This window comes from Sciurus vulgaris (genome assembly GCF_902686455.1).
Source record: "Sciurus vulgaris genome assembly, chromosome: 15".
Lineage (NCBI taxonomy): Eukaryota > Metazoa > Chordata > Mammalia > Rodentia > Sciuridae > Sciurus > Sciurus vulgaris.
The window spans coordinates 80,114,723-80,136,726 of record NC_136476.1 but is presented as its reverse complement, the minus strand read 5'-3'; the positions used below and the strand labels follow the sequence as shown (position 1 = coordinate 80,136,726).

At 39.0% G+C, this 22,004-nt stretch overlaps 1 protein-coding gene across 17 annotated transcripts in view; it reads left to right on the top strand.

Moving 5' to 3' along the window:
• The first annotated feature begins 3,831 nt into the window (after positions 1-3,831).
• DENND1A (DENN domain containing 1A) overlaps positions 3,832-22,004 on the top strand; it is a 512,257-nt gene continuing 494,084 nt past the window's right edge. For 3 of the 17 annotated variants that reach the window (XM_079113759.1, XM_079113760.1, XM_079113749.1), the window contains exons 1-3: positions 3,913-3,982; positions 19,328-19,406; positions 20,123-20,221. In XM_079113759.1, coding sequence (XP_078969885.1) covers positions 20,173-20,221 — 49 coding nt within the window. In that variant the 5' untranslated portion in view covers positions 3,913-3,982; positions 19,328-19,406; positions 20,123-20,172. Of the gene's footprint in view, positions 3,983-18,381; positions 19,171-19,327; positions 19,407-20,122; positions 20,222-22,004 lie in introns of those variants that run through there. The other 14 variants (XM_079113744.1, XM_079113747.1, XM_079113755.1 and 11 more) reach the window with 8 other exon arrangements.

Here is a 22,004-nt window from a genome sequence, read left to right as displayed (position 1 = left end):
GAGCAACTGCTAATGGGAGCAGGGTTTCTTTTTGCCATGATGAAACTGTTCTGGAATTAGGTAGCGGCGATGTGACTATAGTAAAAACCACTGAAATGCACACATTAAAGTGGGTGAATTTTATGGTACATGAACTATATATATCTTAACTGTAAAAAAAAAAGAATATGATGACAATTTAGTGGATTGAGAACAACAGATTACTGAAGCCTGGCCCAAACCATGTGTTTCGCCACTTTATACTGTATAATTAGGGGCGTCAGAGCTGTCTGGGGGTGTTATCCTCCCTCATTAACACAGCCCCCTAAATCCTAAGCAGGAAACCCAAATGCAAAGGCAAGCTTGAAAACTGAGGAACATCAAACTGTCAGATTAGGTGGTGTCACACACTCCGTGGAACTTCTTTCTGATTAATCTGCTTGGCCTATTTTGATAACAATCAAGAAAGGCCAAGTTCATAAATCCCTTCTGACTGGAAGGCTTCAATTGCAACAATTGATTATACCATGTACTAGGCAGAGAGGTCTCATTTTATTTGAATGGCATAAGATTCATCTAGGTTTAAAGGACTTACAAAAAAGATGAGTCATTGAATTATGGGATTTTAGAACTGTAAAGGACTTTGGAGAGAAACAATCTGGCCTGATTCTCTTACTTCGATTATGGAGAAACTGAGGCCCAGAGATATGTACAAAACCAGAGATAGTGTCTGGCCCTACGTCACAGAGCCAAGCATGACTGAGACAGCTGGCTGTTTTGCAGTATCTGTCCACCCTTTCTTTCCTGGAAATGCCACTTCTCCCTTCAGCACATGATTATCTAGAATAAAGACCATATTTTCTAGTGAAATGTGGTTGCGTGACTATGTTCTGACCAGTGGGACAAACGTGGGAGTGGTGTGAGCAACTCCTGTGAAATATACTTCAATGTCAGAGGTCAGGGTGGGACATGTTCTTCTTTCTTCTTGCTGCCCGGGGTTGCCGATTAGAGCACTGGAGTTCAAGCAGCCATACTGGATCATGAAGGGGCAGCTGCATTTGTAGGATGGGAAAGCAATAAGATAGAATTTTGGGTCTTTGATAATTATGGAATTGTCATTACAGCTCTGAAATGTTTATCTCCACACCTTATGTGAAAGAGAAACGAACTTCTATTTTTTTTTTTTTTGGCCTCTTTTATTTCAATCTTCTATCATTTATAGTTCAACTGCATTCTAACTGACACAGAATGTAAACAAGAGTTTTGGGCTAGGAACTCAAATCTCCTAGATCCAAGCACAGAACTACATTTTATTATGCTTATTACCATTAATAATAAATATCAGGGTTAGACATATAACTCAGTGGTAGAGCAAGTGAGAGGGCCCGGATTTGATTCCTAGCAATACGAAAGACAAAAATAATAATAAATGTCAAATTGTGCTAAGGGTTTTGTATATAATAGTTGCCATCAATTTTTGAGTGTTTTCTATATGCTGTCACCACTTTAAAAGTGTCATTAAGATATTTTATTTCCACATCAACTCAGTAAAATAGGCCTATTATTATCATCATTTCCATTTTACAGACAAACCACCTTAGGCCCAGAGAGAGCAAATAACTTGCCCAAAGTCACATATGTAATAAGAGAGAGGCGAAATTTGAACACAGGCAAACTGATTCCACCTATATACCTATATTATATTCTCTCCACCTATGTTATATTCTCTCTCTTATGACGTGAGCTTCTCACCATCCTCTATACCCGTTTCACAGAGAAGGAAACGGAAGAGGGCTATTGTTCAATTATTCGCTTAAAATCACTCTGCTAGTCAGTACTGCAGCCAGCATTAGAAGCCAGACTAAATCCCAGCTTGTGCTCTCTCCCTGGACCACCCTGCTGTCTCAGAGGCCACCTGGGCACACACATAACCCCCACCCTCTTCCTCCTCCTCCCAAACACACACACACACACACACACACACACACACTCACACACACACCACCCAGCAGGCACCTAGACATTTTTGTGGCCAGGATGGCTATAACCTCCTTTGAAAAGCAGCCAGCTCTTTGCCCTCCACCAAATAACTTTGTTTTATTTATAGTCTCCTGCTCAGAGCTTTTGAACTGGCTGTTCATTCCAGGGAAGATCTTGATAACAACTGTTCCTTGGAGTGGGTTCATAGGAAACAAGGTGAATAAACACCACAGAGTCCCTGCCTGTCTAGCAGAGCTTTGCTCCTGGGGGTATTTGTAAGTTGGTGTTGGTGTCTGGGTGCAAAAGACTTTGAATTCAGTTTGGACATTTTCACTTTTTTTTTTTTTTAATTCAAAAAAGTTCACCCTTTACCTTGAACACCCCGAGGCATAGGTGCAAGACAAAAAATATCTTTATCCAGAAGGTAATTCCAAGAGGAGAAGTCTCTTCTACTCTCCCGTCTAGCTTTCTTTTCTCCCTGCCTCTCTGGGGAACTAGGACTAATTTCTATAGTGACTATGGGTTGGGAATAGGGTGAGGAAACACTCCATGAATTTTGAGGTAACATGGCAGTAGGGATGAATAGTATTTCAGAAAGTGGAAAAAAATAAAAAGAAAAGAGGAGAAAAGGAAGATGAAGAAAATAGAAGCCTAATATTAAAGTGACCCCAGAGGCTTATAGTGTCTTCTGACTTGTGGCCAAAGGTGGCATCCTAAAGTATGACTATGTCTGTCACTTGTGTCTGGAATTGATTGGCCTGAAAGTTAACCTTGGCTTCATCAACTACTAGTTATTTCACCTTTGTTCATGGAGAGGACAAACTCTCAGGAGCATCGTGAGGACTGGCACCTACCAGGCCCAGGAAATACTGCGGCTGGTTCCAAGAGAGCATTCACTGGCCCCTCACAGACGGGAGCTGAAGATAGTTGTCTAATGGTAGTTGTACTTATTGCTTCCTTTATGATCCTTCTTGGCCTAGATGAGATGAAATTGGGTGTCAAAGTGAGCTCAAAGGGGAAGGAGGGGTAGTAGCAGGTTGCCAATCTGGCTCTCAAATACCTTTATTTGCCTTGAGTGAATTTGTTAGGGGCTGTTGGGGTCACATGAGGTTTCTGTATTGGAGCCTTCACAATGGCTGATAAAAGAAGCAGAGGTCCTCAAAGGTAGGTAGGGCAGAGCTGGGCCACCTTATGGGTCCTGTAATGTCCGTAGGTAGTTTTCCTGGGGCAGTCAGCACGTGGAGTTCTTAAAGATCTGGGAAAGGAGGAAGAGGCCTTCTCTAGGATCATTTGGGAGAAGGTGGATGGTGTGAGGGAGAAGAGGGTCTGGAAGGAATTTACTGGAAGGGATGGGAGTTTCAAACGGAAAACTTGTGTTTTCATCGAGGCCTGGGTGGAAACATTCTATGTCAAAGCTACTGGGTGGGAGGACTCCACAGGGGAGGCATGGATGAAGGTTTTTTCCGGTGGCCCCGGGGGTCCCCACGATAGATCAGTCTCATGGGGGAGTCTGTGGGTGGAGGGTCCTGGGAAAGGGCAGAGCGACAGAGGTCCATGGGCCTGCATCGGGAAACCCGAGTGTGCGCAGGCACGAGCCCCGAGAGGCGCGCAGACGGAGACTCGGTTCCTGGCCCCGCGGCCCCGCCCCCCGAGAGCGGACTACACTTCCCAGCAGTCCTCGCGGGCGGCGGCGGCGGCGGCGGCGGCGGCGGCGGCGGCGGCGCGGGCGGGAGGGGGCGGTAGTGTGAGAGGCGGAGGGGGCGGCGCGCGCCGGGCACGCGCGCCGGCGACTATGGCGTTCGCCCGGCTGGCGCGAGTACATTAACCCCGGGAGGCGGCGGCGGCGGCGAGGGAGCGAGCGAACCTCAAGCGGGCGGGCCTCAGCCTGAGGGAAGGGAGGAAGGGGCGGGGAGAGCGCCAGAGGGAGGCCGGTCGGCCGCGGGCGGGCGGGCAGCGCAGCGCAGCGCCGAGCGGGGCCCGCGGGCCCATGAGGAGGCCCGGGGACCATGGGCTCCAGGATCAAGTGAGTGCGGCCGGGCGGAGCCGGGCCGGGCGCGGGGCGGCGAGGCCGGGCAAGGGCTGCAGGCCTCGGGCCGCGCGGGGGACTTGTTGCCGGGACCCTAGGGGCGCCCCGCGTGCAGGCGTCACGCGGGGAGGGGGTCGGTTGCCATGGCGATGCGCGGGGGCGGGGTGCGCGCGGGGTGGAGGGGCGCGGGTGGTCAGGTGTCCCTCACCTGAGGGCGGGAACAACTGAGATTACAAAGTGGCCCCCTCCGCGGATTTACACAGGGCCCCTGAAAATGGTCAGGCAAGTATTAGGAGGGCGAGTGGAAAATCTCCGGAAGCAAGTCCCCAAATGGGTGTGTTTGGGGCGCCCCCGAGAGTTGGCAGGTCCGGGAGAGGTTGCAGCCTGCCTGCCTGAGGCCTTTGGGCCCCCACAGAAGTCGTGTGAGGTTCTTAAGGGAGGGGCCCCTAGTGGATTGAAGGTCTGGATGGCGTGGGGTGGGGGAGGCTCTTCTCTCCTATTTCAGCCTCTTATCTCTAAAAGTCTCCACACAGCAGGGGCCAAAGGCTATGAAGAAAGATACCTACCTCTGTGTTGTAACTGAGCACCTGATCTTGATAATAGTTGGAAAGGCTCTGTAATCCAATCTGACATTCCCTCACTCATTCATTCACCTGGAGTCCCCAGTGGGGGCTTAGTTTTCTTGGGAAATTGTTGATACGTCTAATTTCAGAACCCACTGAAACATTGTTGCCGTTCTTCTAGATATAGAAGTTGACTTTGGAAAGTGCAACTTTTATGTGGTCCAATTTGGGCGTGTTGCTTTGGACTCTATCTCCCCTCCCAGCCAAGTTCTTTTCTGGCCTCTCCCTTCCTCAGCCCCAGAATATGAGATGCTTTATCTCTAATCACTAACAAATGTTCACTTCTACTCTATGACTAATAGAATTGTTTAAGGGCATTTAAAAACAAAGTTGACAGCATATGCTTTTCTGTAAAACAGTTTTCACAGGACATTTTAAACCCTCTTATAGGAAAGTCTGTGGAATGTGTTTATTTAGCGTTTTGAGAACTGTAGTTGGGACGTTTTCAAGGAAAGGGCCTCAAGGGCAAAATCTAATAATTATTCAAACGTTGCATCTCATGTCCAGGTAATGCCCATGCAGAGTGACCCTTGCCCAGCTTTGCAGTCCCCTGAGTGGTCAGGCTTTTCATTTACAAAATGTTTAATATATGCTGCAGCAGCCCTGGGACATTTGCTAAATGAAACTAGAAAAAAAATTTTTTTTTTTTTTTTTTAATGATGACATGGAATCATTAGATGAGCCCACTGTTTTATTTATTTTTGTGGAAATGAGGAAAAAAGTTAGAATCATGTTCTGAACAAGAGCTTGAGAGAATGGGGAGGTAAAAAACAAAACAAAAAAAAAAAAACTAGCTTTTGAAGTACTAGGATTAAGAAGACACTCCAAGTTTAGTTCCTGTTTCCAAGTAAGAATTGTAAACTTGGATTTCAGTAGCACTTAAAACACTTCAAGAGCCACCTTAGAGTCTCAGAGTATGCATGAGGATGCTTACCTTTCTTGTTACAGAAAAGTTTAGAAACTTGCTGACATGAGGCAGTGTGTGTTAGAACTAGCATTAAAATCCAACAAGCGGGAGTTCAGATGACTAGCTTTCTCTTGCTCTCAACAGCAGCATGTTGACATATACATTTTTTCAATTATGTTTTGTGTGTTTTGCAGAACCCATCATGTAATATCTGAGCACTTGGGCAAGAGAGTTTACTAAGGCATAAAATTGTATTAAGCGTGAAATTAGTATGAAGAATAGCTTTATTGATCTTAAAGCTAGCCTGCCCTGTGGCTTGGGAAACGTTAACTTGTGGTGAGACTGAAAGAGAATATGAAAACAGAAGTTTTGAAAAGTACTTGTGATTTATAGTGACTGTTGATTATACAACTTCCGCCTGCAGCCAGGAATAGGGATGGACAAATGGTGAGGAAACCATCTACTTAAGTACTGCCCTAGTTGGAAAAAATAGGGCTTTGACTACTACATGTCATTCCATCCTGTCAGGGTAGAACAGACTTTAGCTCTAGGTGTTCACCTGTAGGGGAAGCTAAGTGTGTAGACTCCCTTGTATAGGATGATGGGAAGGGGACAGATAGAACACTCTGAGGCCCCCTAAGCAATAGAACACAATGACTGCCTGTGTTTTCTCTTGTTTACCTCTAATGCCCTGTGGCATTACAAGGACAGTGTGGACCCAGATCTGGGTTCAGCTTGCAGCTTTTTCATGCTAACTATGAAACTGCACAGAGTACCCCTAAAACCCTGTGTTTCCCTGAAAGCAAAAGGGAGTCAACTTTGTCTAGGTGGCAGGATCATTATGAATAGTAAATGCACTATCAACCCAAATGCCAGGCCCACATTAACAACTTGGTAATTGTTAGTTTTCTTATACACCTTCTTATCAAAAGATTAAGAACATATGGCATATTTTATGCCAGAAATGTCAGAGAAAGGTATGTTTGAGTCAATGGAGAAGAAAATTTCGATGATCAAGGAATTAGACTGTTAGTGTGCAGAGTAGGACTTAACATTGTTGCCCTTTTTAAATAAAAGTTAATTAACAATGCTTTGTATAATTGTGTAGCTGGTATCTGTTATATGGTCAGTGATTAAAGCATGTGAGTAAGTTTTAGTGCTTGATCAGATTTGAGCTAAAACCGATTGAACACACTATCTATGTCAGACCCTATGGTAAGCTTAACATGAACCATTTCATCAAATCCCCACAACTGTCCAGTGGTGCTGTTTATTAACCACATTTTTCAAATGAGAGAAAGGACGTCTATAACGCTTAAGATCAGATGTCATCCCTAGGAAACCTGCCTTGATGCCAGTTCCCCATTGTCTTACCACCCATCTGTATCTCTACCCCAGTCCTAGGCTGTATGCCCCTTACCTGCCTTTCTGATTCCTTGTATTTAACACTGTCAGTGCCAAATCTAGTTCGTTTCTCTTCTAAGCTAGACACAAACTGCTTGAGAGCAGAAACTCTGTTATCTGTCTGAGTTCTCTGTGTCAAACTCAGTGACTGAAACCTGGTTGTTTAGAAAGAGCTTATGAAATACATTTAAGTGTTTAAGAAATGCATAACCAAATGAATTGTGTAGAAAACAAAATCAAAGTTGACAGGCTCCTCAGAAGAGATTGGGACTTAAACTGAAGGAAAGGGAAGACTTGGAGAAGGAAAGAGGGAATCCCAAGAATAGATGTTATACAGCTTGAAAGTGGAGAAAAACCCATCTCCTTGTTTTCAAGTACAGAGAAGCAGCCTTGGCTCTTAATGCAGATCTTTACTAATACTCTGAGTTCACTGATTTGAATGTACTTGGAGTTAAAAGAATAATTTGCTATTTGAACCTTTGAAGAAAAAGAATTGTTATATTTCATAATTTTAAACCATATTGCCCTGGTCTAGGCCAAACATTCCTTTTACTAGAGTGTATGTATAGTTTATGTTTATTTTAATAAAGGACTGTTGTCTTGCCTCAAATCAAATGTCTAATTGACAGAAGAAATGTAGGGTCATCAGTATAGAGGTAGCACCCTAAACTTAAACCTTAAGCCACAGCAGACATTTCTCTAGAGGGATCAAAGGAACAGTGGCAACTGACAGTCTTTGACAGGTATGTTTAAATCTTATTTAGTATTTGAGTGATCTCGGTGGACTGGAATGTGGTTAATATGAAGCAATTTAACTGATAATGTAGACACACAGCAGGAAACTGTGGCAGTTTAATATTGCTTGTGGTGACATCCTAGAAATTGCTTTCAGGCAGCAAGTACAGGAAGTGGGTTGTAAGTAATCGAAGGAAGTTTTTAAGTGAGTCTGAAGAGACCTGATATTTATGGTCTCAGAGACATGCATACTTGATAAGATTTGAAGGCTTAGGGACAAAACAGGGCAACTGATTTGGCCTTGTAGTGTAATTCTGCATTAACCTGTATACCTACCTGTCTTCTGTCCCTGTTGGACTGTGATTTCTTTGCGGTTAGAGTCCAAGAAATTTGTCCATTTATTCATTCACTCCCCTTCTATAGAAGAAGAGTGTCAAGCACATATTAAACACTTAATAAGTGTTAGCCATTGTTATTGTAATTAGTAACATTACTGTGCCTAGCAGTGTGTTAAGTTATAGGGTCACAAAAGAGAAAAGACTTTGCTTTAAAGGTTTCTAAAGTAGTAGACATAAATGCAAAACAAAAACGTCTAGACCTCTTGCCTACTAAAAAGCCCAATTATAAGAAGGTAATTGCTATGGGGGCACTGCAGCCATGATGAACAGGTGATGAAGGAAAGGACTGTACTCTGCAGGAGGGTGGTGAAGAAAGGAAGGTTTCTAAGGGAAGAGATGGGTGAAGGTGGTGTCAGAAAGTAGAGGTGGTGAAGATGACGGTGGTATCAATGGAGGGAGCAGCATATGAGGATTTGGCATATTAGGAAAGTAAGAATGTTACATTTTATTAGGTACTCAAATGCCAGGAATTATGTTAGATGAGATTGTAATGGTGATCTGTACTGATGGATTCCTTCTCTCATGATGCTTACAGTGTGGTAGACCTGACAGATAAACTGAGTGCATTCACATAAAGCTATGTGAGTGTGTTATAAATGAAACAAGATGCTAAGAGAAAATAATGGAAGTGGCTGTCCTACTTTAGAAAGAGTGGTGAAGAATGGCTTCACTGGAGATGGCATTTGAACTGAAACTTAAAGGATGAAGAGACATTAGTCATATCAGGAGATTGGACAAGATTTTTTGGGTACTAGGGATTGAACTCAGGGGCACTGAGCCACATCCCCAGCCCTATTTTGTATTTTATTTAGAGACAAGGTCTCACTGAGTTTCTTAGTACTTTGCTTTTGCTGAGTCTGGCTTTGTAATCCCCCTGCCTCAGCCTCCTGAGCTGCTGGGATTTCAGGTGTGCACAACTGCATGTGTTTGGACAAGACTTTTTATTTGATGCAGAGGGTAGCGCATACACAAAAGCTTCGAGGTGAGAGAACCCTGGGCATGTTTCAGGAACTGACAGTACGCCAGTGGGTTTGAGTAGTGAATTATGGCAGAAACTTGAGGCGAGGTCAGAGAAAGCAGGGCCTTGTACGTCACGGTAATCTGAACACCATCTTATGATGTAATTCACATATTACAGTTTTCACTCTTTTAAAGTAAATGGCTTTTAGTATATTCACAAAAGTGTGATTGACCACCACTATCAATTCCAGAGCATTTTAATCACCCCAGAAAGAAACCTCCCATACCTGTTACCGGTCACAAACCTAGTCAATTACTCCCAAACCTAGTCAATTACTACTGTAGTTTCAGTTGCTATAGATTTGCCTGTTCTGGGCATTTCATATAAATGGAATCATGTAACCCTTTGTGTGTCTAGCTGCTTTCACTTAGCATAATTGTTTTAAGGCTTATCTGTGTTGTAGCATATATGAGTGTTTTTTGACTTTTCATTGCTGATTAATATGCCATTGTTTGGATGTACCACATTGTACTCATCCATTCATCAGTTGTGGGTGTTTGGGTTGTTTCCTGTTTTTCACTGTTATGAATAATGCTGCTCTGAACATTTTGTGTAGACACGTGTTTTCACTTCTCTTGCTTATATACCTAAGAGTGGAATTGCAGGATCATGTAGTTACACTGTTTAAGATCTTGAGGAATTGTTAAAATTGTTTTCCAAAGCAGCTGCACTACTCTGTGTAAAGTTGTATTTCATTGTGGCCTTGCTTTGGCTTGAATAGATGGTGTAGAAAACCTAAAACTAGAGTAGACAGTTAATCAGGCTTCTTAGAAGATGTTGGGACTCAAACTGAAGGAAAAGGGAAACTTGGAGAAAGGAGGGAGGGAGTCCCAAAGGAAGAACAGTAGAAGTTATATGGCTTGAAAGTGGTTGCAAACCCATCTAATTATTTTCAAGTACAGAGAAGCAAACTCGATTTCTTTTCTTTTCTTTTTCTTTTTTCTTTATTGGTAGTGAGGATTGGACCAAGGGATGCTTTACCACTGAGCCACATCCCTAACCCTTTTTTATTTTGTGATTGGGCCTTGCTATGTTGCTGAGACTGGCTTTGAACTTGTGGTTCTCTTGTCTCTGAGCCTCCTGAGCTGTTGGGATTACTGGCATGTCACGCCATGCCCAACCCAGCCTTGACTTCATAACATGCTCCAGTGTTTTTTTTTTTTTTTTTTTTTTTTTTTTTTTTTTTTTTTTGCATGGCTCCCATTACCAAAGTGCAGGGCAGACTTGGTATTTCTTGCAACACCTGTCCTGTAGGACAGATGACCGATATCTGCTTTGTGGTGAGACTAGGAATGGAAATATGATTTCCACTTCAGTCCTTCTCCCTCTATTGCCACTTGCCCTCTTCCCAGCATTCCAGTCCCCACAGGAATCTGCAGGAAGACCTGGAATGGAGGAATAAAATTCTCCTTGGAGATTGGACTCTACAATATTAGTGCCCAGAATCAGCCACTTGCATTTTTCTGACTTCTGTGGAAATATATTGGTACTACTCCATCATTCTGTTAACTGCTGCAGTCAACTTGGAGAGGGTTATGAGGTAGATAGGAAGATTGAAACCAGGACGGTAAAACTGAACAGTGGTGTGGGAGTCTTAGTTTGTGTATGTAAACTCTGTGATACTCACACAGTAAAACTGCCTTAAGGGCACATTTGTGAGAACACATCTCCGGGGACACGTGACTAAATATTTATTTTCCTCTTGAAAAGACAGGTGATACTCTAAGAGCTCATTTGTAAATTGGCTATGGCATTTATTTTTTTTTTTAAATTTTTAAAGCATTCTTTTTTTTTTTTAACCTTTATTTTTGTTTATTTTTATGTGGTGCTGTGGATTGAACCCAGTGCCTCATGTGTGCTAGGCAAGAGCTCTACCACTAAGCCAGAACCCCAGCCCTGGTTATGGCATTTAGAAATATACTTTGCATTTAGAGATTCTGTTAAATACAAATCAGCAGCTCTTAAGAGTAAGGATATTCCAGGAAGAGGGAACCCTGCAAAAGTCATAGGTAGATTAGATACAGTTGAAATATTATAGTATATGTGGATACAGATTGTGGGTTTGTGCCATTGGGACATGATGCTGTTGAATAGTTGAGTTAGGGAAGTAATACAATCAGATTTGGGTTTTTAGGTAGATTACATGGGTAGCAGTAGTTTGGAGTAGTGATCCCTGGCTTGTGCAAGATGATCCATTAGAACATGAGAAAAATATATTAGAGCTTACATTTATTTTTGTATAAACTTTTAAAATTTTGCTTTTAGGGACTGGGGGTGTAGCTCAGTGGTAGAATGCGTGCCTAGCATGTGTGAAGTCCTAATTCAGTCTCCAGACCCACAAAAAAAAAAAAAAAAAAAAGGGAAAAAATTATGTTTTCTAATGTCTGTATTAGTATAGTAAGGCATTGTTTTATATGATACATATCGGATGTATACTGTGGAAGATCAAGGCTCAAAGTAAGGTATTAGCAGTAGAAAGAAAAGAGATGGATTTGAGAGAGATTTTAGGTAGAATTGACAAAACTTGGTTACAAATTACATGTAAAAGGCAAGAGAAGAATCAAAGATGACCTCCCAAACTTAGCAAAGTTATATTATAAATGGGGTATGTGTAAAGTGAGGACTGGTTATGCAGTGTGTTTGCTTTTCTGAGGACAAGTGAAAAATTAGAACTGGAAGGAGGCGTTTTGGTATGCAATGAGAAAGGAAGAACTCTTTAATGGCTCCATAGTGAATGTGTTTTGTTAGATAATTAAGACTAAGGTGGGCTGGATCAAGTTGCTGAGGGGAAGTCTGTTCACAGTAGATTTAGAAAGAGAGTGAGTGAGACAAAACAAGACAAAACAACTTTTGAACTCACTTTAGCCACAGGAAAGGTTTCAGGGATGTTGCATTGATCTTGCCCAGGCTGTATGAATAAATGGAAGGAAGGAAATGAATCTAGAGAAGATGCTGTTTGATTCCAAGCAGTCAGTTCTTGTACTCCAGGGCTTGAGAGGAGCTAGGAATGGGGGATGTGGGTTTTGGAAGTTTTGAGTCTTGAGAACTACATGTAATTCCCCTTTGAGTTCTCAATTTGAGCCTCATTTTTAAAAAAATTTATAAAAGGAAATAATTTACTTATAAGGTGGTTGTGAGGATTAAGAGAGATCTTGTGTCTAATCCTTAGCAGAGTTGTGACTGGTAAATGGCAGCTATCATGAATATTGTTGCAAAGGATGAAGAAGCATGCAGTTTTCTTAAAACCTGAAGTTTTTTAAAAAAGAAAAAGTCAAAAGAAAGTTTTTTTTTTTTTTTGACTAGTGATTGAATCCAGAAATGCTCTACCACTGAACTACATGCCAGCCCTTTTTATTTTTTATTTTGAGACAGGGTCTCATTAAATTGTTGAAGCTGTCCTTGAACTGATGATCCTCCTGCCTAGACCTCCCTCCATGTTGGGGTTTCAGCTATGTACTACCTTACACACCTGGCATGAGTGCATTTCTATTTGTTTTTATAGTGCTGTAGTTTTATTTCTTCCCTTTTTATTTTTAAGCATAAACTCCTTCCTTTTAGTGAGAACATTAGGATGATGTGTAGTATATTTTACTGAATTTATTTGAAGGATTGAGATCCTGATATGTGAAAAATACTATTCCTCTTATTGGTTGGGGAGAAAGGAAATCATAGTCTACTAAAAGAGAGAGGATAAGCATGCAAATAATTAGAATTATAACATTTTAAAACTTTTAATTTTCCCTCTCATGTACATTGGAAAATTTTTTCAGTTTTATAAAAGATTTACAGCAGTTTATTTGTTTAGTTGGTACCACTCTTTGACCTTTTTAACATAATTTTTCTTTCTTTTTCTGTAATGCTTAGAATTACTATTTTTAAACCATTTTGTTTTGAAAAAATTTAAACATCTATAAAAAAATAGGATACTGAGCCCCCAAGTACCCACCACCTAGTTTCAACCCTTATTAATTCATGGCTTATCTAGTTACATTTATAGGTAATTGATTGTAACTTCCTTCTCTGCTCTCCAATCCTGGATTATTTTGAAGCAAATCCCAGATGGCATATCTCATTCTTACATATTTCCATATGTATCTCTAAAAAAAATTCCTTTAAATAAAACAATAAAAAACATTATCATATCTAAGAAATTAACAAATTCCTTCATATTACCAAACAGCTAATCAGTGTTTAAAGTTTTTAGTTTTATAATTTTTAAAAATAAAATTTGTTTGAATCAATTAGGTCATACTTTGCAGTTGGTTGATATGTATATCATAAATACTTTTCCCTCCTCGCAATGTTTTTTTAAAAAAATATTTTTAGTTGTAGATGGGCATAATATATTTTTCTATGTGGTATCCAGAATAGAACCCAATGTCTCACACGTGCTAGGCAAGCACTCTATCACTGAGCCACAATCCCAACCCTATAATTTGTGTTTTAAAGAAATGGATTATTGGTCATATGTAATTTCCATTACATCATCATGGTTTATTTAGTGTGTTCTATCTCTTTTAGTTCCTATAAATTAGTAATTAGATTAAGTGACTTGATCAGATTTAAGTTCATTTTCTTTGCAAGAATACTGAAAAGTGGTAATAGGTACTTCTGTCAGGAGGCGCATTATGTGTGGTTATCTCTTTTTTGGATCTATTTATTAGGAATAGTAAAATGGTAATATTTTGTTTCTATCATCTCTTTCATATTAACTGGAATACTTGTATAAAGGAAAACTTGCATATCAAACATTTGATTACCCTGAAGTATAGTTCATCTAGTAAAGGCAGAGTGAATGCTTGATTTCCTTTATTAGTTTTTAGTTTTCTAGTAATTTTCAAAGGTGACTAATTGATCTTTTTTGGGAGAGAAGATCACTTTAAAAGCATATATTCAATTGTATATGCTGTTTTTTGATCTTCATTGATGATTAATTTGTTCTCTTTGTTTAGTGAGAACTTTTTGAAGTGAGCTTCGGAAGACCTTAGGGTCCCAGTAGTTTCTTATTTGTTAGTTTATTTTTTTGGTGCTGGGGATTGAACTCAGGGCCTTGACACATGGTAGATAAGTGTGCTACCACTGAACTGCAGCCCCAGCCTGAATTCCAGTAGTTTCTAATAGCTCCTTTGCCTTTTGGTATGACCAGTTGTTCCAGAGTCATATGGATGGAGATATATATATATATGTATATATATGGATTTACATATGGATTTATATATATATAAAATCTCTTTTGGAATTGTTCTTTCAAAGTAGATTCATTTTATAATTACATAACATATTTATATTGTTTCAAAACCAAATCTACAAGTATATTTGTAAGTCTAACTTTTATCCCAGCCTCTCACTCTATCCTTTCCCTCCTCCATAGATAAGCAGTTTATTTTTAGATTTTCGTTTGTCCTTCCACTGAAAACCAAACCAAACAAAAAGGAAATATATAGGTATATTCACACCTCTTCTTTTTAGGCCTTCAGATAAATGGTAGCATTCTTGTGTGCTTTTACCCCCTTGACTTTTCTCATTTTTAAAAATTAATCCTGTAATATGTAGAGATCATCATTATTTCTTTGTAGGACAGCATAGTACTCTTTTAGATGGATGGATCATGACTTAAACAGCCTCCTACTGATGGATGTTTAGGTTGCTTCTAGTCTCATAGATGGTGTGGTAACAAATAGTCTTATGTATGTGTTTTTTGCATTTTACCATTATATTATTGAGATGGATTCCTAGAAGTAGGATTGTTGGGATAAAAGGGTAAGTTTATATGTAATTTTGCTAGAGCTCATCAAATTCCATTTGGTAAGGATTATGCTGGTTCATATTCCCATACATGGGAGTGTTTGTTGGTATAGTTTCATCAAAAGAGTCTGGCAGACTTTAAAAATTATTTTAATTAAAGTTATAAACATATTAACAAATCAACTCTTAAGAGTCCATGATGAAGAGCAACAATCCTCTACCCAGCTCTTTGAGTCCCATCATTTGGAGATACTGTTAACTGGTGTTATTTTTAGTTCTTTTGGTGGTTCACTCATAACCTTAGATAAATTTCTGTGTTAATTGTGGACAGTATCCATTGAGTCCCTGAACTAAAAAATGAGTACCTTTGTAGTATTTGTCTTTTTTTTTTTTTTTGTCCAGTTTTTTTTTTTTTTTTTGGTACCAGGGGTTGAACTCAGGGGTACTTCACCACTGAGACACATCCCCAGCCCTTTTTTTTTTGTATTTTATTTAGAGACAGGTCTCACTAAGTTGCTTAGTGCCTTGCTTTTGCTGAGGCTGACTTTGAACTTGAGATTCTCCTGCCTCAGCCTCCAGAGCAACTGTCTCTAGCTGCTGCTGCTGCTGTTTTTTTTTTTTTTTTTTTTTTTTTTTTTTTTTGGCAGAATTCAAGGCCTTGCATGTATGTACGTGCTCTACCACTGAACTACATCTTTAGCCCCATTCTAGGCTTTTATATACGTTTGTATTATTTTAATTCTTAGAATGGTCATTCTCTAATTTATATTTTTTTTTATTGTTCCATTAACTTTCAACAGTGTCTCTTGACTCCACGATTTGTAAGGGGGAGATATTACCCTAGCTCACTCTTGTCTATTCTTTATAGTAAAAGCTATACCTATCTATCTTTCTTTTTGGTACTGGAGATTGAACCCAGGGTGCTTTACCACTGAGCTACCTTTCCAGTCTTTTTTATTTTTTGTTTTGAGACAGGATCTTACTGAGTTGCTGAGGCTGGTTTTGAACTTGCAATCCTCTTGCCTTAGCCTCTGGATTTGCTGGTATTATAGATATGTGCCTCTGTGCCCTTGTATACTTTTTTTTTTTTTTTTTAATGAGGTCATTTTCATTTTGATCAATGACTAGAACCAAATCTCAGTCATTTATCCTTAGGTTGACTCTCCAAGTTGAACGTTATTATGAATAATTAAATATAAGTATTTAATTCCTCTACACCAGATAGGGTGCTAAAATAATAATTTCTTCCCATTTGAAGGAGAATGAACTTTTTTCTTACAATCTACCCAGAATTTAAAATTATGCTAAATTTCTTTTCTTTCATATTTGGATTAAAAAATTCTTTTAAAAACATTTTTCCCCTTTTCACTTATTTATGCAAAATAGCAAGGGAGGTCAGTAGCCCTGTATAGAGCAGCCCAGGGACCATGTAAGTATTTCTTTCCTTATGTTGGCAGATAGAAAGCTGTTTTGCCACCATTATGGGAGCCTGGGCATCTTTGGCAGCCTAGATCTGGGCCTGGTCCTTAGAAACTTAGATCCTGGGGCTCAGTGGTAGAGCACTTACCTGGCACATATATGTGAGGCACTGAGTTCGATCCTCAGTACCGCATTAAGAATAAATAAATAAAATAAAGGTATTGTGTCCATCTACAACTAAAAAAATATATATATAAAAAAAGAAACTTACATTCTGCCTCCTTAAAAAATATCTTTACGATCAGGGCTTATTGGTGCCATCTTGGAATTCGTTATATTTTGTGTGGTTCTTAGACTTGGCCATATCTGCAGTGCTGCCGAAAGTGCAGAAAGCCCCTAAAACTGGAAAAGAAAGAGCCATCTCTGGATTTTTATTTTTTTAAATAGTATTCTTAGTTGGGCTTGGTAGTATAAACCTGTGATCACAGATACTTGGGCAGCTTGGGCTGGAGGATTGCAAATTCAAGACTAGTCTGGGAAATTTAGTGAGATCCTGTCTCCAAATAAAAAGTAAAGACTGGGGATGTAGCTTAGTGGTAGAGTGCCCTGGGTTCAATCCACAGTACTGAAAAATATATATATACCCTTTTTTTTTTTTTTTTAAGTTTTTAGATGTTGATAGACCTTTATTTTATGCATTTATTTATATGTGGTGCTAAGAGTCGAACCCAGTGCCTCACACATGCTAGGCAGGTGCTCTACCACTGAGCCACAACCCCAGCCCCCAAAGTTCTTTAATAAGTCTAATTTATCAAACATTTAAAAAAATTTTTAAATATGTTCTAAGAAATTCAAGAAATATTAACCTAAGGACATGAATATACTTCTCTTTGTTTTCCTCTACAGAATTTTACATTTTAAATTTCTGTGATATGATCCATTTTATGTATGATTAAGTTGTGGGTGACATTAATTCCTTTGTTTCCTGTGTGATTGTCCAATTGACTCGGCACCATTTTTTGAAAAGATCATCCTTTCCTCATTCATTTTCATGGCATCTTTCTTATGAATCAGGGGTTTGTGCATTTGAGTGTCTTGTCTATCTCTGGACTTTGTCTTTTCCATTATACCAGTATCACATTATCTTAATTACTGTATCTTTAAAATAAGTCTTGATATTTAATAGGACAAGTTCTTCACTTTTGTTGTTCACCAGATCCTTTGGACTGTTCTAAATCCTTTGCAGCACTATGTAAATCTGAGGATCAGCTTGCAAATTTGCACTTTTGAGTGCAATTGCATTGCATCTCTAGATTAATTTGTAGAGAGCTGATATTAATATTCAGTCTTCTAGTCCATAAAGTTGGCATCTCTCACATATCTCATTTCTTTCAGGAGTGTTTTGTAGTTTTTAATGTAGGGTCTTGAACATTTTTTGTTTCATTCATACTATTTGATATTTTAAAAGCTACTGTAAATGGCATTGCTTTTTAAATTTTATCTTTTAATTGTTATTAACATAACTGGGTGCAGTTTCACACTCTTGTAATCCCAGAGACTCAGGAAGCAGAGGAAGGATCGAAAGTTTGAGGCTGGCATCAGCAACTTAGTAAGGCCCTAAGCAACTTGTAAGATCCTGTCTCAGAAAAAAAAAATTTTTTTTTTTTAAAGGACTGTAGATGTAGCTCAGTGGTAAAATGTCTCTGGGTTTAATCCCCAGTACAAAAAAAAAAAGTAAATAAAAAAAATTTTTAAAAATTGTTACTAGTTTGTAGAAATACAATAGTTGTTTATATATTGACCTTGTAAGCAGCAACCTTGATAAATTTGTTAGTTCTAATGTATTTGTAGACTTTGTTGCTTTCTGTGAATATAACATACTTTCTGTGAATAATGACAATCTTTCTTTCTTTTTTTTTTTTTTTTGGTTGTACTAGGTATTAAAGTCAGAACCTCACACATGCTAGGCAAGTGCTCTACCATTGAGCTATATCCCCAGCCTTTTTTCTTCTTTTTCTTCTTCTTTCCTTCCTTCTTTCTCTTCCCTCTCCCTCCTTCTTCTTCCCTCCTTTTTTTTTTTTTTTTTTTTTTTTTTTTTTTTAAATTAAATCATACTTTGAGACAGGGTCTTGCTAAGTTGCCCAGGCTGGCCTGGAACTTGCTATCCTACTGTTTCAGTCTAGCGAGTAGCTGGGATTACAGGCATGTGCCACTGCAAGTTTTATACCTTTTATTTCTTACCTCATTTCTTTGGGTAAGACCTCTGATATGATGACTAATAGGCATAATGAGCACAGATGTAATGTTTCTATATCTGAATTCAGGGAAAGTGCTAAGTTGTAATTTTTTTTTTTTTTTTTTTTTTTTGATGCCTTTGATCAGGTTGAAAATTTGCTGCCATTCCTAGGTTGCTGAAAGTTTTTGTCATGAATGAATGTTGAATTTTTTCAAATTTTTTTTCTGTACCTTTTGAAATGATTATATGATTTTTTAAATTTTTCCCCCTGTGAAGTAGTGGATTACATTATTTTCAAATAGTAAACAAACCTTGCGTTCCTGCAATAAATTCATTTGATCATGTTATCCCATTTTGGGTATTACTATATTTAATTTACTAATATTCTGTTTACATTTGCATCTGTGTACCTAAGTCTATATATGTAAGACATTCTAGCTCTAATTTCCTTTTCTCGTAATGTTCTTGTCAGATTTTGGATAAGGTCGTGCTGGCCTTTTATTTTTTAACCTCCTGTTGTCTCATTTTCCTCTTTATTGCCCCTTGTAGCTTTCTGTTCCAGTTTTGTAGTAGCTATATTGTTTTCTATTCTATTCAATGATGTCAGTTTCCTCAATCACCTTTCTTAATCTTTTTTCAGAGAGATATTCTTCTTTCAAGACATTAAGTCCCTTTCCCCCATTTGCACTGTTCTCAGGTTTTCTTTTTTCTTTTTTTTTTTCATATGTCCGGGAGCAGGGACAGTTCCATGTAGATATGCTGTTTGCCACAACAGAGTTGGGGGAGGGCAGTGAATGGGTCACCATGGGCACTGTTCTTTGAACCTGTGGGTGATAGTTGGATCTCCTTTTCAGATCTGTAGCTGAAGAACTGGTTCATGTTCATTGTTCCCAGTTGAATTCTGAGTGACTAGGAGATATTTGCACTACTGAGGTAAAATTTCATTTTCTCATTGCTTGAAGATATGGTCATATTTTGAACTAATGACATACAGAGGAAATTGCAATTTCTCTGATGGAGTATACATCAGTTATTCTCATCTCCAAGTTTCACTACACTCTTTGTGTATAATTATTATAATCAGTGTAACTAACTTTAAAAGTAATTCAAGAGATTATAGATAGTTGCCCCTACCTATTAAAGTGTGAGTGTGTGTGTGATCCATGAGTGTAAGCAGGATTGAAGTGGGAAGATGACTGAAGATGAAAGAGAATTAGGCTGATATAATAGAACAGAGGTAATGAGGGCTGAGATTTGGGCATTTTCTTTTGCATGATATTGTCTTCATTTCAAGAATCCAGTTGTCAGTGAGAATTGTCAAGTACTATCAGAAAATTCAGAGGTCTGGTCTTCACAACCAGGTAAATGATGACTCCAGAATTTGTAGACTGAGAGAAACATGGCAGAGCCAGGATGAAAAATTAGGAAACTTAGTTTTTTTGAGAAATAAACTTTAGGTTAGATTTGGGTTATAGTAAGTGTGTGGGGACATCTTACATCCTAATGCAAATATCAAGTCTTGTTGGTTGGTGCATTTGTCTCTTCCTCTTCCACTGCTGTCCTGTTGGTCTAGGTCACCATGCTTTCCTATCTTAATAGTTGACATTCCTCCTGACTCAGTTCTTTTTGCCAATCTTGTTTCTCTTCAGTCTAGTCTCTGCAGTAGCCAGGATGAGCCTTCCAAAGGACAAATCTGACCATGTTAGTTCCCTGCTTAAAAATCTTTCAGTTGTACCCTGCACTTCCAGGTAACTTCACATGCCTCACATGACACACAGGGCCTTTTTTTATTTTTGTTTTTTGGTGCTGGGGATTGAATCTTGGGCTTGCACATGCTGAACACTTGCTCTACCACTGAGCTACACCCCTATCACCTAGGCCCTTTGAGACTTCAATTCTGCCTGTTAATATAAAAATAATAACTAACATTAGTTGTACTTTTTGAACATTAATACTTATTCTAAATACTTTTTTTAAAAATTTATTTTTATTGTAAACAAATGGGATACATGTTGTTTCTGTTTGTACATGGAGTAACAGCATACCATTTGTGTAATCATACATTTACATAGGGTAATGATGTTTGATTCATTTGTTATTTTTTCCCTTCCCCCACCCCCCCACTCCTCTTTTCCCTGTATATAGTCCTTCAGTCCTCCATTCTTGCCCCCCTCCCACCCCCCATTATGTGTCATCATTCGCTTATCAGTGAGATCATTCATCTTTTGGATTTTTGAGATTTTCTTATCTCACTTAGCATGATATTCTCCAATTTCATCCATTTGCCTGCAAATGCCATAATTTTATTATTCTTTATAGCTGAGTAATATTCCATTGTATATATATACCACAGTTTCTTTATCCATTCATCAACTGAAGGACATATAGGTTGGTTCCACAGCCTGGCTATTGTGAATTGAGCCGCTATGAACATTGATGTGCCTGTATCTCTGTAGTATGCTGATTTTAAGTCCTTTGGGTATAGGCCGAGGAGTGGGATAGCTGGGTCAAATGGTGGGTCCATTCCAAGTTTTCTAAGGAATCTGCACACTGCTTTCCAGAGTGGCTGCACTAATTTGCAACCCCACCAGCAATGTATGAGTATACCTTTTTCCCCACATCCTTGCCAACAACTGTTGTTGCTTGTATTCTTGATAATCGCCATTCTAATTGGGGTGAGATGGAATCTTAGTGTAGTTTTGATTTGCATTTCTCTTATTACTAAAGATGGTGAACATTTTTTCATATGTTTGTTGATTGCTTGTAGATCTGTGAAGCGTCTGTTCATATCCTTAGCCCATTTGTTGATTGGGTTATTTGTATTCTTCGTGTAGAGTTTTTTGAGTTCTTTATATATTCTTTATATATATCTGAAGTATGATTGGCAAAGATTTTCTCCCACTCTGTAGGCTCTCTTCGCATTGCTGATAGTTTCCTTTGCTGAGAGAAAGCTATTTAGTTTGAATCTATCCCAGCAGTTATTGATTCTTGCTTTTATTTCTTGTGCTATGGGAGTCCTGTTAAGGAAGTCTAATCCTAAGCCAACAAGTTGAAGATTTGGACCTACTTTTTCTTGTATAAGATGAAGGGTCTCTGGTCTGATTCAGAGGTCCTTGATCCATTGTGAGTTGATTTTTGTGCAGGGTGAGAGATAGGGGTTTAGTTTCATTCTGTTGTATGGATTTCCAGTTTTCCCAGCACCATTTGTTGAACAGGCTGTCTTTTCTCCATTGCATATTCTAAATACTTTTACTATTCTTATTAAATCTTTGTATTCTTTTTGTTTACCCTCATACATAACCCTATGGAGAAGGTACTGTTATTATCTCCATTTTGCAGATGAGAAAAATACTGAGAGGTTTCCACTTACCCAAGGTTGCAGAGCTAACAAATGGGAAGCACATAATTTTACATGCATTATATTATTTAATTTTCACTGAAGTCATATGAGATAAGAGTCGTTATTACTGCCTTTTACAAATGAAGTGGTTAAAGTCAGAGGTGTTAGATTGTTTGTCCAGAGGCACACAC